At 36.4% G+C, this 16,090-nt stretch overlaps 2 protein-coding genes across 11 annotated transcripts in view; one reads left to right on the top strand and one right to left on the bottom strand.

Moving 5' to 3' along the window:
- Positions 1-103: 103 nt before the first annotated feature.
- On the bottom strand, positions 104-3,785 carry LOC128855678 (uncharacterized). Of its 2 annotated transcripts, none has more exons than XM_054090788.1 (4): positions 3,571-3,785; positions 2,175-2,703; positions 2,019-2,116; positions 104-1,903 (listed from the first exon to the last, which is right to left on the bottom strand). In XM_054090788.1, the coding sequence occupies exons 2-4, from the start codon at positions 2,227-2,229 to the stop codon at positions 962-964; spliced, it is 1,095 nt and encodes a 364-aa protein (XP_053946763.1). In that variant the 5' UTR covers positions 2,230-2,703; positions 3,571-3,785; the 3' UTR covers positions 104-961. The 2 variants fall into 2 exon arrangements, with proteins under 2 accessions (XP_053946763.1, XP_053946764.1); XM_054090789.1 differs by having other exon boundaries at positions 2,175-2,354.
- A 2,403-nt stretch (positions 3,786-6,188) lies between these two features.
- LOC128855676 (mucin-2) overlaps positions 6,189-16,090 on the top strand; it is a 261,729-nt gene continuing 251,827 nt past the window's right edge. For 7 of the 9 annotated variants that reach the window (XM_054090773.1, XM_054090785.1, XM_054090784.1 and 4 more), the window contains exon 1: positions 6,189-7,894. The gene's annotated coding sequence lies outside the window, so the exon portion shown is untranslated. The remainder of the gene's footprint in view (positions 7,895-16,090) is intronic. The other 2 variants (XM_054090774.1, XM_054090786.1) reach the window with 2 other exon arrangements.

Raw genomic sequence — 16,090 nt, 5'->3', positions numbered from 1 at the left:
TTTAAGTAGGAAAATCCTTTTTTGCTACCATTTTTACCAAAAAGGATTTAATTTGTTCCACTTTATTCACCTTCTTAAATACAACCTTTTGTAAGGGAGTGTCAAAAATCGAATGCCACTAGTGAGCAAACCTTTAATAATTGAATCATGGTCATATCTGACATTTTAACAGGCGCATTAAAGGTGTAGTATGGTATTTTTTTTTTTTTAAATTATTCTATAACATCTTAAGATTATTGTGTGAAAGTTTGAAGTGCATTAGAGTAAAATTGACAAAGACACAAAGGATTAAGTATCTACCTCTCCAACCGGATTTCACGCTGCCGAAAATCTTTAAACGCGTTTTTCTCACACTTGCCTTTTTTACGGTCGGTGTCCACTGTAGATTCATATCTACTGCACCGATTCTTTTCAAATTTGGTTTTTTTGTTTCTTTACTTTATTCACGAGGTAATGACGTCGAGTTTTTTTGTTTTTTTAATTTTGTCATATTTTAAAACAACAAAGTTTTCAAGTTTTTTTTATGAAAAATCGGTGTTTTGACTTCAAAGCGCTTTAAAAAATTTAAAAAAAAAAAAAAAAAAAAAAAATTCGACGTTGTTACCTGCGAAACTTTATTAGCTGATGAAATCAATTTGGTTTTTTGATTTTAGTTGATCCAGTAATGAGTTCTGAGGGACACCGCAATAAAACTTTTTTATGAGACGTCCGCGAAGATTCGCTGCCACCAACTCATTTCTTCATAAAAATCAATGAAAATTTCACACAATATTCTTTAAATATGACTTTATAATGAAGTAATTTTAAAATTTTGAATAAATCAACTGTGTCGACAAAAAAAATTTCGAAAAATATGCTTGTTTTACACCAAATTAACCATACTACCCCCTTAACTCGCAATTCTAAAAAAACACAAAATCGTACATTAAATTCAATGGCTTGCTAGCATTGTTTCCGCCATTCACTCGTTACATAAAATTAGTAAAGGTTCAACAACTTTCTGCTCCTTCAGCCGTCCCATAAAGTTTTGTATGCATATTTTTCGATGCCTGGCAAACTTCGAAGCATTCTTGCAACGTTGCAAACATATATTGCAACGAAGTAAAGAATTTGTTTTCGCCACGGAAGGCCTTTTCAGTACCATCGTACGATCAAGTGTAAAAGTTACACAGGCACGTCTATATTTTGTACTTAAATGTTTGCGTATGTGCACATTTAGCGCGGGCATGGAGTTCTTTACAGAGCCGCACCAGAATATGGGGCACTGTTGGTACACTTTTCGACGTTTTTTACTTCGCTGCTTTTTCATTTCGCAATCATGGGTTGCCATTAGCATTTGATGTTCAAACTGCAAACCACACAAGTGACAAAGAACTGGCGGTCCCCAATGAAGCGCCAAATGGGAAAGCATTCGTTTCATACTAATTTCCACTTCGCCACACAACGTACACTCTGTTCTACCATTTAAGTAAAATATAACCTTCTCTTCGGTAAACTTTAAAAACTCCTGCTTATCATCCGTCTCCGCGGTGGTATCAATATTCGAGTACATATCAGGAAACGCCATGTCGTCCTCTAAATTGCATTGAATGCCTATCGTTGTTGTTTGATTGGCAGATTTCGATGTTTGTTGTGCGCGATTTCGGCAGGGATTAGGACTATCGGTGGATACGACAACATCAGCAACGTCTGGCTTCACCAAAGAACCTACGTCTACTAGTTGCGGTGGTGGTGTCGTTTGCGTAGATGCAGGAAAACATGGCTTTCGAATATCTATACTATTGTGTTGATCAGTTATCTGAAGCAGTGTTTGCGCCGAGTAAATTTTATTCTGTGTTGCTATCTGCTGAGTAATAAAACGGGTCTCCACAACTATCATTTGGGGCATCTCCATCCAGAAATTCTGTAATTATAATAGGATACACCTTAAAATTAGCATACAATTTGTACAAGTTTAGAAGCAAATGCAAACGTCTTGGAATTTTCATACGTAAGGGTCATATTAAGATATTTCGTACCTGGGGGCTGAAAGACTTTGGAACGCTCACCACAGAACCACTACTTTTAGGTGCATTTCTAGAGGTGATGTCAAGATTTTCCACTGGAATTTCCATATCTGCAATTTAGTTAAATGTAGTAGTAGTCAAATAAGTTATACACCTTCGTCTACTCACCTGGAGATTCCAATGTTACAGTAATGACTGGATCAGAAGGTTCACTTTTCATCATGATGCTAACCTATTCGGCGGATTGTAACAGACACCAAAAATACATAGTACACCAGATGGGATGGTATTTAGGCAAAATCTTTGGCTGGAGTTTAGAACAGTGCCGATCTTGGAATTTCTGGCAAACTATAATGTTTTTTTTAATGAAACTTGGTGGAGATGTTAGTGAGGTGTTAAGGAACACTCTTTATAACTTTAAATTAATCGGGAAATAATATTTTTTTAATTATTTACATTCAAAATGCCCTTGGGAACATCAGTATAATTTGCCACATTACACTCTATATTTTTTAACATTTCACTATAAATCACCAAATATACACTCACACGCGTGTTTGTACCGATTTTTATGCTAATATTCTAATTATATCTATTAAAATTAAATGCAAATTCATTTGCCTATGCAATCACATTCCAATTTTAAGCGCGAACAAGAAGAAGATTGGAATTACAACAGTATGGTGTTGCCGGATGCCTGCAAATGAAAACAAAAATTAAGTACTTGAGTTTAGTGTTAATGATGGGAATGGGGGTTATTGTGCCTGCTTACTACATACACGCATATGACGTTTTAATTTTGGGTTCAATGGTTTTAACACGGAAAGGAGTTTTACGCAAAAATACTGTGCATTGCGTAGCCGGAGTTGGACTGATGAGGGTTATTTTTTTTAAGTGCGGCCGAAGGCCGCCCACGCGAAAAGGAGTTCTACGCAAAAATACTGTGGATTGCGTAGCCGGAGTTGGACTGATGAGGGTTATTTTTTTGAAGTGCGGCCGAAGGCCGCCCACGCGAAAAGGAGTTCTACGCAAAAATACTGTGGATTGCGTAGCCGGAGTTGGACTGATGAGGGTTATTTTTTTGAAGTGCGGCCGAAGGCCGCCCACGCGAAAAGGAGTTCTACGCAAAAATACTGTGGATTGCGTAGCCGGAGTAGGACTGATGAGGGTTATTTTTATGAAGCGCGGCCGAAGGCCGCCTACGCGATAAAGAGTTCCACGCAAAAATACTGTGTTAATTAATTTAATTTAATTTTAATTACTTTATTATTTTTTGTGATACGCTTAATATCATTGTTTTTAAGTTTAAATGAGTTGTATGTTTTTATTTTCAAATTCATTTCTCAACTTTAAATTACAGCAAAAAATACTGCAGTTTTACAATGAACCTTCCACTGAACATCCCTGCGTGCGAACTTCGTTTACATTTCAGGTGTATGGCAACACCAACTTTTCGCTAAATTATAGAACTTTAACATTAAATTACTTAAAAACTATAAGCCTCCGGCAGGTTCTGTTTTCAGTTTTAAGATGAGGATACACCCCTCTATCACCCCCTTTTTACCGTTTTTTCCAAAGCGATCGGCACTATACTAAATTCTAGCCAAATCTTTTTTACACAGGCGTTTCACAAATAAAAAACTTCTTGCGGATTCACGCACAAGTATGGATAATTTACAGGCGCGAATATTCGAAACTTGCAATAAACAATTCGCAAAAGGATGATGGCTGTAGTTAGCAGGGTTGCATGTGCATTTCAAATGCTTATCGATCCTCAGAAAATGTGCTGGGTTATGTTGCAATGAGTACTCGGTTACATGATTACTATATTGCAAAATTGCTTCTAACATTTCACGAATCATATGGAATCAAGGAAGACATGTATATATATATATATGTATATGTATCTGTCATGTTTATTTAGGTATGAAACGCGTTGCCACTTGCCAGCAATAGAAAATGCACGGAATCAACACAAGCAATTGGCAATGTCCATAAAAATAATAGACAATAAGCAAGGCGCATCTATTCAAGGCGGTAGCCTTCGAGCAACAACAACATTTCTTGAATTAGAGCTGTCAAGGGAAAGAGAATAGAAAAGTGGTATTATTGACAAATTACTAAGTTTGTCGCACATTCACAAAAAAACAACAACTTGTCGTCATTACGTTTTACTGACATTTCAAAATTAAGGCGAGTTGAAGAATAAACAATCAACTTCTCTAATCACATCACCTTCTACAGATACGCCTTGACAATACTTTTTAATAAAATTGCATTTGCATGAGGCGACCGCCGTAGCCGAAGGGCTTGGTGCGTGACTGCTATTCGGAATTCAGAGAGAACGTAGGTTCGAATCTCGGTGAAACGCCAAAATGAAGAAAAAGTTTTTTGTAATAGCGGTCGGCAATGGCAAACCTCCGAGTATATTTCTGCCATGACAAAGCTCCTCATAGAAAAAATCTGCTATTCGGATCCGGCTTAAAACTGTAGGTCCCTCCATTTTTGGAACAACATCTATATATATATATATATAGGTGAATTTTTGACAGGCGATAAACGCTTGAAAAATCGCCTAGCAAAAATTGATCTGTTGTCTTCCTTGAGGTAATCGATTTTTTCGAGTGTTGTTGAATGCTGTAATTCTTTAAATTATATTTGAAATGTTTGGTTTGCATTAATTTTAATTATAACCGAAATGTTTTGTTGTTTAAGTTGAAACAACTGTTTTTCATAATTGTTATCGAAAAGTTATCGGTATCAGCAGTTAGCGGATAGGAACGCCTTTAGCTGTCTAAAGATGGGTGAGTACTTTTGCACTGAATAGAATAAAGGAATACATGTCGCTATTTGCTGGAAGAGTGTTATAATATCTACATTTTTTTTAAGAAATTAACCCCAGCACTTGTGATGCTAAGTAAACAATCAGTCGCACAAAATCTCATTCGAAGGAAATGTGTCTTCACTTTTACATACAAAGTGTTTGGTAAGAAAAAATTGTTGTCCTTACTCATTGAGAAACTCATATTAAGAACATTCTGTTTATCTAATCTGTAAGATTTTATACTCATAGACTTAATAAAAAAATTAAAATAAACTTATATTTTAAGAAATGTTTTTTGATTTGTTATAATAAATTAGTTTGGGAAAAAAAGAAATACATTATGTTTGCGCAAATGGTTTTAAACTGTTTTATAGTCAAACTTTAGCTCCTGGGTGATGCTATAACTGCATTTTCGACATTTTCTTTAACGTCAAAAATGCCTGAATAGAATCAACGAAACTGAAATTGCACGTAGTTAGCTGCTACAGTATCGACAGCAGAAACACCATTCACAATTTCAGGGGCCTGGCTTGCATTTTCGCCTTTATCAAAGAAAAACTGTAAAATGTACCGAATGCTCTTTATTGACTTCCATTGTTAACACCTTGTATCCTACAACTGAATGGAGCAAACAAAAAACAGCAAAAGAATTTTTTATTGTGAGATTTTAACTGACAACGAACACAAACTTTAAATTGCTTAGTCGATACCTTACGAGATATCGATTACTGCAGCCCTATATCGAGAAAGTTATGGATTACTTTTTTTCCAAAATAATATATTATATATGTATTATAATACATGATATATACATATACATTAAAATAGTCTAAAGTGACTACTTTAGTCGGGTAAATACAACAAAATTGTTCCCAACACAGTCGCGTCCTTATTATTAGGACAAGCCAGACTACTAGAAGAAAAGTTTTTAGAAATGGGCTTGACGTTTATTTCACAGCTAACACATTTTATCTTTTTGAAAGCTAATACATGTTTTCAATTCTTATCAGTGCATTATCTTGCGTCCAAAGTTAAAAAAGTTAAACGTGACGAAATTGAAATGCAATGGCTTTTTTATTTTGCGTTCAATTTAGTTGAACACGTCCTTCAGAGTTGCAAAAAGCCCTTTCGAAATAATTAATTACATGGCATAAAGTTTTTATATTTAATGGTACAGCTAAAAAGTACAGGATACGAAATACTATAAACATGATTTCATAAAGGAAAGTTTTAAACTTCTCGTTTTCTTCTAAAAGTTTTAGTCATCTTTATTTGTTATTTTATTTATCTGAGCATTTGAACCAACGGCAACACTGTCAGTTATTATGAACGACGACGCAATGTTCATAGCGCTGCGTCTACGCTTCAGTCGGCTTCGTTCACCGTCTCGATGCGGTTTGTTTTGTCTGATTGGATTAATCGGTGCAACGGTATCTCATTAAAGTGGATAATATACATACATATATAGAAAACAAAAACAAATGCCAATTAGATTTTGACCAAGTTTTACCAACACCCAAGACAGTTGCCACGAAATATCAAATATTTTAACTTAGTGCGTGTGGTAAGATGGCATATTGTAGTGAAAAAGTTGGGCAATAAGTAGAATTGTGTAATTTTGGAAACGTCTGGCGGCAGACTGCAATTCATAACGCAGAAGTGTGAGAGTAAGCGAAGTTGTGGAGTAAGCGCGGATGACGAGTGGGGTAACATTGCCCAACACAAGATCCATTTTCATATATAGGAACTATACCACAAGCTGCACGCAGCTTCCAGGCGTGCTACCATCACAAGCAAACCGAAACTAAAGTGTGACCGAAAAGTGCTCCAAGCAATAAAATCCATAACGACATACACAATTACTGCGTGCTTGCGTTCTTGGTCAATGCTGTGACCGTTGTTCCTATTGTGCACGATCCCCACATCCCGTGCAGTGTGCAGTCTAATCGCTCTGCAAACATACCATCCCACCAAGAGCGCAACTACCGCTGCCTTCACCTAACACCAATAACAAAAACAATACCTACCATACACTCAATCGCCACCCACACACATTAACGCCCAGATCAGATATTCGTTGAATTTGTTGTTGTGGTATCGTAAAATTAGTCGTTATTCCGCCTTTGTCATCGTATTCGTTGTTGTCTTTTTAGCGCCGTCACTATCGCTGTCGTTTCCGAACTTGACTAAGTTGTTGTTAGTATTCGATTAATTTTCGGCAGTTTTTTATGCCAGCTTTCGCAGCTACTGCCGGCGTTGACAGAGGCAGAGTTTTTTGTTTTTTTTTGCCTTATTTGACACTACGGCCAGCTACGGCTTTAAAACCAAAAATAAAACAAATGAATTGAAGCAAAGCAATAAAAGTCAGTCAGTGAAAAAAGTGATTACGCATATGTATGTATAGAGTCCGTGTATGATAAAAGAAGTCGAAAATAAATATTACCGATAGTTCGGAAAACCATGAGTGAAATATCCATTGTATATTTAGTGAATAATGGAAAAAAGCAACTCGGCTGCACTTTGAGTCACTTGTGTCTTTTATAGCCTCGCCTCCCGCGTACACTTCTATGATTGCTCACCTTAACAGCTGCACAATCGACGAGCAAAAAAACAAAAACAATCACCTCCAGCAGACACAACACGGCAAGCTGTCGTACACCAGCGATAACAATTAATTGATTAAAAATATAGTGTTTGTACTTTGTAGCGTGGGCATAGGAAGGCACGTTCGCAACAATTATACATGCCAGGTACATATGCAATGGTTAAAGCCGCCACACCGTCGCCATATTCCCCAAATATGGAGAACAGTGCGTGGATCCTCAATTGTTAAATACTGCTAAAGTAACAGGCATAGAAACGACGTTTTGCCAGCGAAACAGTAAACTTGTGAAGTGTAAAAAGTGAAGCTCAAATCTGTAAAAAAAATTTAAAATTTATTGTTTAGCTGCTGTGCAAAGCGTCTGCCGTGGTGAGCGCTAACGCCATCTTTCAACTACACATGCAATAAGCTCCTACGATTGAAAGTGAAAAATTCTTAATTTTAATGCTACATGAAAAGCGGGTATGTAAGATTTAATATTGTTCACAAATAGTTTCAAAAAAACCGATTCATTTTTATGCAATTACGTAATTGTCTGATTCCCTCGTGGGGATGCTGTGTGTGAAAAGAAAATGATTTCGTACATTAATTAATTTTATTGGCATATGGGCATTTCCACAGAAATGTCAACCGAAACCAAAAAATTCAAAGTCTATAAAATTATGTTGTTTTAACATATTTTTATAGGGAATCTATCAAATGTAACTAATGTAAACAAATTTTACATTTGTACAAACCACATTTTGAAATATTCGAATGCAAAGTCGAACCAGTGCAAAAGTTCCATTTTAAACATTTTTGTTGCATGTTTTGTTTTAATTAATGATCTTCATAAGATATATTATGCCGTGACATTTCCTTTTTTAAATCTCGGTTTATATGTAAAGAATGTAGGAAAAATGTAAAAGGAACGATGCGATTGCCAATTATGGTACATTTTTTCTTTGATTTACTGTATAACTCGATGTCGCGTGCGACATTGAAAAAGAATATTTGTTATCAGTGAGTCGAAGGTATTTGTACAACTTGCATCAAATATTAGTAGCAAATAGATATTTTAATTGCTAATTAAATAAACAAAACTTTGCTGGAAAATAATCAGCGCTTTGCTCTTTTTACTTATTTAAAGCTTGTAGCGTGCGACATCGTACGTGTAAAATGTACAGATTCAAAATAAATTTTCGTTCGAAAATATCTTTATTAGTATATGTAAATACAAAATATAAAATTTTTGAATGTAGATGAGTAAAAACGGCGGCGAGAAAAATAAGGCGAACTGTAAACGGTGGAGAGAAAGATTTAAGGATGATGAAACAAAATTACAAAACTATAAATTAAGAAACAAGGAAAGAATGCGGAAAGCTAGACAGACGGGGAGAGCACTGGCTGAAAGCAAAGAAGATATAATTCAAGAAAAACGGAAATATAATCGCATACGACAACGAGAGAGGCGCCAAAAACTCTTAGAAAATGGAATGTCATATGCACGTTAAAGCCAAAACGCATCTTATGAATGTAGACAAACCTTGGCGAAAGCTGTTAAAAAAGGGGAGAAAGCGATGCCAAAAGACATGCACAGAAGGCTAAAAGTTCTTGAAGTCCTGGTAAAAAAATATAAGCAGTTTGAAGAAAAGAAAAACGTTAACCAATCCAACAGAACCGTACCAGAAAGCCTAATTAATGCCATCAATGCTTTTTATCAGAATGATAATATTAGTGTGCAAGCTTCGGGAAAGAAAGACGCCATTATAATTGAAGGCAAATTAGTAGCTAAGCGCTTTATGTTAATGACTAGTAATGCCAGTTCTCACGGAAAGGGAGCCGTTGATGGAGTTGGAGCCGTCATTAAAAGAAAAGTGTGGCAAATAACAAAATCTAAAAACGTTGTTTTACCAGATGCACTATCGTTTTATCAATGTGCACAAAACAACTCAAATGGAATTAAAATGTATTTTATGTCATCTGCTCAAATTGAAAATTTGTCTCTTCATTATAAATTGGACGATAAATGGAAGGAAGTGAAAAATATTCCAGGTATATCCCAGTTGCATTCGTTTTGTTGCGATGGCCAACAGTTAGAAGCAGCTAGGACTGCATATTCCATTAAAAGAACTTTATTTGACATTAGTAATACTATTCTCAGCTAAGTTAGTTTCCGTTCTTTGTTTTTACATAGTATATAAGATTAATATACTTATTTTTGTTTTTCTTTATTGAAGATATTTTGTTAAGTTTATAATTTAGGTTGTGAAAATAAATATATTGAATATATTAAAAATCATTTATAATCATCTTTTGCATATCTAATTACATAAAAAGTAAAAAAAATAAACATAAAAAGTATGATGGAACAAAAGATACATCAATGCATAACATTTAAAAATTAGTCGCATTAATATATTTCTTCAGGTTTCGCTGAAAAAAGTGTTTGATTTTTTTGCTTTGAAAGCGACTTCTGTTTTTGTCGCATGCGAATGGATTGATTTTTTGTAATTATCTTGAAAACGAACAATTTCCCAAAATCAACCTTAGCACCAATCATAGTGCTAATCAAGTGCTATAGCTTTCGCCTTTTGTCAAAATAAAATAATGTTTTGGGATATGTGTTTTTTCACTTTGAATGCGTACGAATGTCGCATTCGACATTGGAGAAATGCCCATATGCATGCAAATGCTAATGTTTACTGATTTTGAATAATTTGTACGAGAATACTTTACAGTACATTCTTTATCTTTTTTTTTTGTTTTTTACACTGCTTTCTGAAAAATTTATGAAAGGGCTATGGTAACGCGTCGCCTTTCGATAGCTACCCACATCCATCATATGTCAATCAACAACAAAAAAAAAAAAAAAAATACTCTATTTCAAATAAATGCATTAATTCGCTTTGTTGCTCTTTAATAATATTAATAATACAATTATTTTATTTTGTATTTGTGAGAAGTAGCATTAAATAAATATTTTGTAGCGAATGTCTTTTTCTGAATTAGGTAACTTCATTGCAATCTCGCTTTTTATTGCAATAGCGACGATTTTTTTCCTTGTTCACTCCTCTCGGGTCTTAGAGCCTCGACAAGACTTTTCCATCCATAGTACACGGTTCTGGCTGTTATGTTTGCGCCGTCCCATGAGATGTCGGCATCTGCTGGTTCGCGCAGCATCGACCTTCTCCAAGTGTTTTTTGGTCGACCGCTGCTCCCTTGCGGGTTCCAGGCCAGTACCATTCTCATGATGCTATCTGGTGGTTTTCTCAATGTATGACCTATCCATCGCCACTTTCTGCGTTTGATTTGCCTAAGGATGAGTTCCTCATTCGTTCCGCATTCGCCCGATTGCCGCCCTTGCTCTGTTTAGCCTGCATTTGACATCTTCACCTGCTCCACCATCTGCCGTGATGATGCAGCCGAGGTAGCAGAAGCTTGCGACAACTTCCACCGGGCATCCGTCAACCAATATCTGCCTTGCGTTATTGAGGTTGGCTCTCTTGGCGATGTTGAACTCCAGTCCGACAGTGCGTGCCAGCGCGACTAGTCTGCCCGCCTTCGTTTGCATGCCAGAGAGTTTGTGAGATAGGAGGTAGATGACATTGGCGAAGTCCATGTCCTCAAGATGTCTGCTGAAACTCCATACGTTGCTTTTTTTTTTTTTTGCAGGGCGAAAAGACGAGGTGACAAGGGAGACAACCTTGTCTTACGCCTGCGTTGGTAGTGAATGGATCGCTGATATAGCCTTTGTGAAGCACTGCCAGTTCGGAGTTCTCGTAGAGGGCTTTGATGAGGCGGATTATCTTGGCGGTAACTCCCTTTCTACTCAGTGGCAGCCATATTGCGACTCGTTTGATAGTGTCGAACGCCTTCTTAAAATCTACGCACAGCATGTAGAGCGGGGAGCGCCACTCAACTGATTGTTCTACTATAATCCGAAGTGTGTTGGCTTGGTCAATGCAGCTTCGGGGAGAGCGAAAACCAGCTTGCTTAAGGCGCGTTCATAATAAGTATTATTATTTCTTTATGTTTTTTGTTTTTGAATTATATATACATACGAGTATATACACGCGTACACCCTTTTTGGGTGTTTGGCCGAGTTGTTTTATTCAGTAACCATTACTTTTTTGAGTAACCTTTAATAGGTTTCAAAGCAGCATATGACGGCGTTGTATTACTATACAGTTTGAAAACTCAAATTTTATAAAAAAAATTGCAAAAAATGTATCTACGTATTGCTGCAGCTAAAAATTTTGTGTCGAGGTATTGATGTGTACTAAAGATTTCTCGTATTTTACTAACCTTCCGAAGATGATTCCATTTGGTTTTGTTCAATTTACTCCATTACAAAATCTTTCAAATGTGTACAACTTTCACTATTCTTCGACAGTAATACGATGCTCAAACGAAGGCCACGTTGCGACTGAAAATACAGAGGATACTTAGGGTACAGGACGTTGCTATGAACGGTTTTCACTACTCAAGGCATTATCTAGAAACTTTTTTTTTCGACTTTTGGCCAGCTTTTTGGGAATCGGCCGCACTGTGCGCTGAGACTGTCTTCGCCTTCTTTGTAGCAGATGCACCGTGAGAAATCCATTGTTTTGATTGTTGCTTAGTTTCTGATGTGTAATGATGAATCCAGGTTTCATCAACGGTGACTACTCGATGCAAAAATTGCTTCGAATCTCGCTTAAATTGCTCACACTAAAGAGTACTTCGAAGTTAACAGCCGCATCCGCTTGTTGTCCACCGTGAGCAAACGCGACACCCATCGGGTCGACAATTTTTTCATCGACAACTTATGTAAAATATTAATTGCCGTGTAGACCGGAACGGCCTATGACCTCTGTTACTTCGCGCACTTTCGTTCGTCGATCAGCGAGACGCTTGTCGTAGACTTTTTGAATGATTTCCTCGGTAACCACGTCAGCCGGGCAGCCTGGTCGCTCCTAATCAAAAACGTATGTTCGCCCACGTTTAAATTCTTTGATTCAATATCTAACTGGTAGTCTCGTAGGTGACTAAGCGTCCCCATAAACAGCATCCAACTTTGCTTTTATCTCCCCGCATTTTTTCCCATCTACCATAAAAGCAAAAAGCGAATTACCGAACGCTACTGTTCTTTTTCCATCTTGGCGAAAATCACGTCACACATCTTACTCGAATAGCTGCGAAATCCAAAGTAACCAATCAATCAGTTTGAAATTTGTGTTGCCCTAGTTTGATAGATGACGCACACGATGCTAATCACCACTTCCCTTAAGGAACGCCCTCTGTCATCAAACACGGGTACTTATTGAAATGCCCTCGTACATTGCACCTTAAAACCAAAATAACTTCCTTCGGCAATCTAATTTTGTCAACACTTCCGTCTTTCTAACTCAACCGCTAAATATTCCGTGAAATAACTAATTGCATAATAAATGAAAGCCAATGGCTCGATCAAAATTTCAGCGATATTTGCACCGGAATGAAAAGGGGTTTTATTTTTAGCTACGGGGGTTGATGTAAAAGTGCTCTAGTCTTTTTAAGGTGAGTGAACTTTGTTGCAGTAAATGGTTTCATCCTACTTGACTACTATTCAGAAGGGCCGAGGCTCGAATTACCGGGCATGAAACAGCAAATTATAGCAAAAGTTTTTTCTAATAGCTGCCGCCTCTCTGCAGGAAATGGCAAACTTTTGGGTGCATTTCTGGCATGAAAAAAGCTCCTTATAAAAACCATCTGCCGTTCAGAGTCGGCATAAAACTTAATGTCTCTCTAATTCTGGATCAACATCGAGACGCACGACAAAAATAGGAGGAGTTTGACCAAGCACCTAACCGAAGTGTAAGCGCCAATTATTTATTTATTTCTTTTAATTTTTCATTGCTCGTTTTCTTCTCGTGAAAAACTAGAGTAGAATGGGGTAAGATAGGTCATTTTTTTTTGGAGAGCTCTTGCTACGGTGTTTTTGCATTGATTTTGAAAAATAAGCAAGATTTTGAAAGGTTATTTATCTGCTAACATTTTAGTTATACTGACTTATGTTTGGCTAAATATTTTTTGGAAGCTGCATTCAATAAGACAAAGGTACTTTTTTTCGATATTTTCAAAATCGGGGGGCACGATAGGTCACTATGTGTGAGAGGAAAAGAACAATGTACATGGCTTGGAAATTAACGTTTTAACTTTTATTTATAGTGTATGAACACTGCACATGTTATAAAAGTTAGGAATTTTTCTTTAATTCATCACGCGAGCACGTAATGTTTCGAACGGAATTTTAAATTGTTTAGAGGCTGATCGAACACTAGCGCCATCTCGGACTGCCGCGATTGCGTTTTTTACATCCTCTTCAATTTGTTTCGGTGTTTTTCGCACATAATTACGCACCATTTTGCTGCAAAAACAATTAAAATTTATTTTATTCAATTAAAAGTAGTGACCTATAATGCCCCCAGACGGCTGACCTATAGTGCCCCCAAGCACATGTTTTATGTTAGTGTCGATATTTTTTTTTAAAACAATAATATCAAAAAACTAACACATTATTCGTGTTCAGCATTATTTTCTACGTAAAATAAAACTCACCTGACAAATATTTACATCCATTAAATGCACTGCACCGTAGAATAAAAAAAATGCTATGTCGGAGAAAAGCTCACAAAAAACTAAACGACGCCAGAACTAGGATAACTAATGAATGGTGACGGCCGAAATGACAGTCGCAAACGTTGTTCCCCACCACGTATTCAATTCACATAAGACGAGTGACCTCTGCAAAAACAGTGCGACGAAAACCCCACCTACCTATTGTGCCCCCATACCTATCTTACCCCATTCTACTCTACTTTAAAATAGATTTCACCACTCATGGAAAACTTGCAGATTTAGAACCATTTAATACTTTGCATCCCCAATCGAACTCCCTTCACAGCCAGTCTCTTAGCCGTACAAATTTTCTATACTTCTAAACTTAGCAACAATGACGTCAAAGCACTGATTGGGCCGTCGGCCTTAGTCTTAAAATGTTGCTCCCCACAAACCGGCCTTGCTAATCTGTCAGCCCCAATGCCTAGCGGCATTTTTCCCATCTGTGTGTATGTCGCTTACACTATTTGTCTTACAGGTTTGCAGCTTTCGCCTTCATTTTGCAATGTTTTTTTAAATTTTATTTAGTTATTTAGTTGTAATTTCTTCAAAGTATTTTCAACACATTTCGCAGAAGCGCGGTATGATAAATTGCCGCTTTTGTTCTTTGTATTCTATATTTTACTTTTATATTGGTTTTTGTTTTTGCACATCCACATACAAATTTGCGTGTGTACGTGTAAAAGTTAATGTTCAACGCCCACTGTTGAGCACCAGCTAAGACGCGGCGGCAGAGCAGCTGCCGTTCTATGTCTGCCTTAGTCGCTCGCGCTGCCGCATTTCATTGGGCTCTCATTACTCGCTGATCGTGTCAGAATACAATAAAACATAAAAAAATGTTTTGCAAATCTTAAAAATTGACGAATTAATGTTTGGAACATTGCAAAGAATTCGTTGTAAGTAGTGGGCAGTTTTCAGCAAATTTTGCTTTTCTGCTGCTGATAATAGAGAGAGTGTCTCTAAAAATCGTTAAGTTAATTGCTTGCAAAGTTTTTAAGATTTATTTGTGTGCGTTAATTTGTGTGCTGCTCATATAATTTATGGGAAAAATTGATGCCCACATGTTATTCATATTCTAACAGACACAAACTGTATAAATCAGTGCCAGAATTTAAAAAAATCGTACGAAAAATCAACACAATTTTTTAAATCATTTTTCCTAAGTTTCTTCAAAAAATGTCAATAATTGTTCATGTTATCGCTTATGGTATATGGACGAGCGGACTGCGGAAAGCAAATCTTTTTTGTTTTCTAATTTCATTAATACAACGGGCCTTTTGAATTCCTAACAAAGAAGTGATGCCATTTGTAAAAAAGGGAAATTTCAATAATATTTAAAATATTTTCGAGCGGCACAAAGAAATCGGTAGATAAAGGCAGCGTACCTATTTTAATGACCATATGTGTAGTACATTGTGGAAAGTACAATTCGGTTCTAAAAAAAGTTCTATCCATGACTTAGTACAATACCGTAACAACAACAACGAGAAAACAGATCAAGTTACAGCAAGGATTCGATTCTGATGGAAACAAAGTAATATTTTTAAAGGAAATTTATACCACTTTTCCCATACATACTAACATAATAAATAAATAAAAAAATAATTGTCGCCATCTGTAAAAATGCCACTAGATGGTTGTACTATGGAAAATTTGTTTGAAAAAAATAATAATAATTCAACCAATAGTGAAGAACCATCGTAATCCAGGACCAGACATATTTACTCGGGCGTCTCTTAACACTCCCGCCCTCCGAATGCTGTCATGAGAGTAACCACCACCCATCGCAGACGAGGACTTCAGTTTGGTTCGTCTCTTAATTTTTTCTGATTAATGCACAAGTTCAATGAAATGATTTACTACAATCGATGTACATGCACAACTCTTTTATGAAAATAATGTTAGCTGCTAGATAAAAAATTTAAAGAGATATTTAAAATATGATTCTGAAGTACATTTGATACTTTCTGAAGTACATTTGACACTTTCTAAAGTACATTTGACACTTTCTAAAGTATATTTGACACTTTCTAAAGA

This window comes from Anastrepha ludens, chromosome 2 (assembly GCF_028408465.1).
Source record: "Anastrepha ludens isolate Willacy chromosome 2, idAnaLude1.1, whole genome shotgun sequence".
NCBI classification, from domain to species: domain Eukaryota; kingdom Metazoa; phylum Arthropoda; class Insecta; order Diptera; family Tephritidae; genus Anastrepha; species Anastrepha ludens.
This window is presented reverse-complemented; position numbering and strand designations above follow the sequence as displayed.

Excerpts from the sequence above, each read along its gene's own strand:
- LOC128855678 (XM_054090788.1), bottom strand. The coding sequence starts at position 2,229 with ATGATGAAAAGTGAACCTTCTGATCCAGTCATTACTGTAACATTGGAA. Across the intron at positions 2,117-2,174 it reads TGTAACATTGGAATCTCCAG|ATATGGAAATTCCAGTGGAA; the intron begins GTGAGTAGACGA and ends ACTAAATTGCAG. Across the intron at positions 1,904-2,018 it reads CAAAGTCTTTCAGCCCCCAG|AATTTCTGGATGGAGATGCC; the intron begins GTACGAAATATC and ends TTATAATTACAG.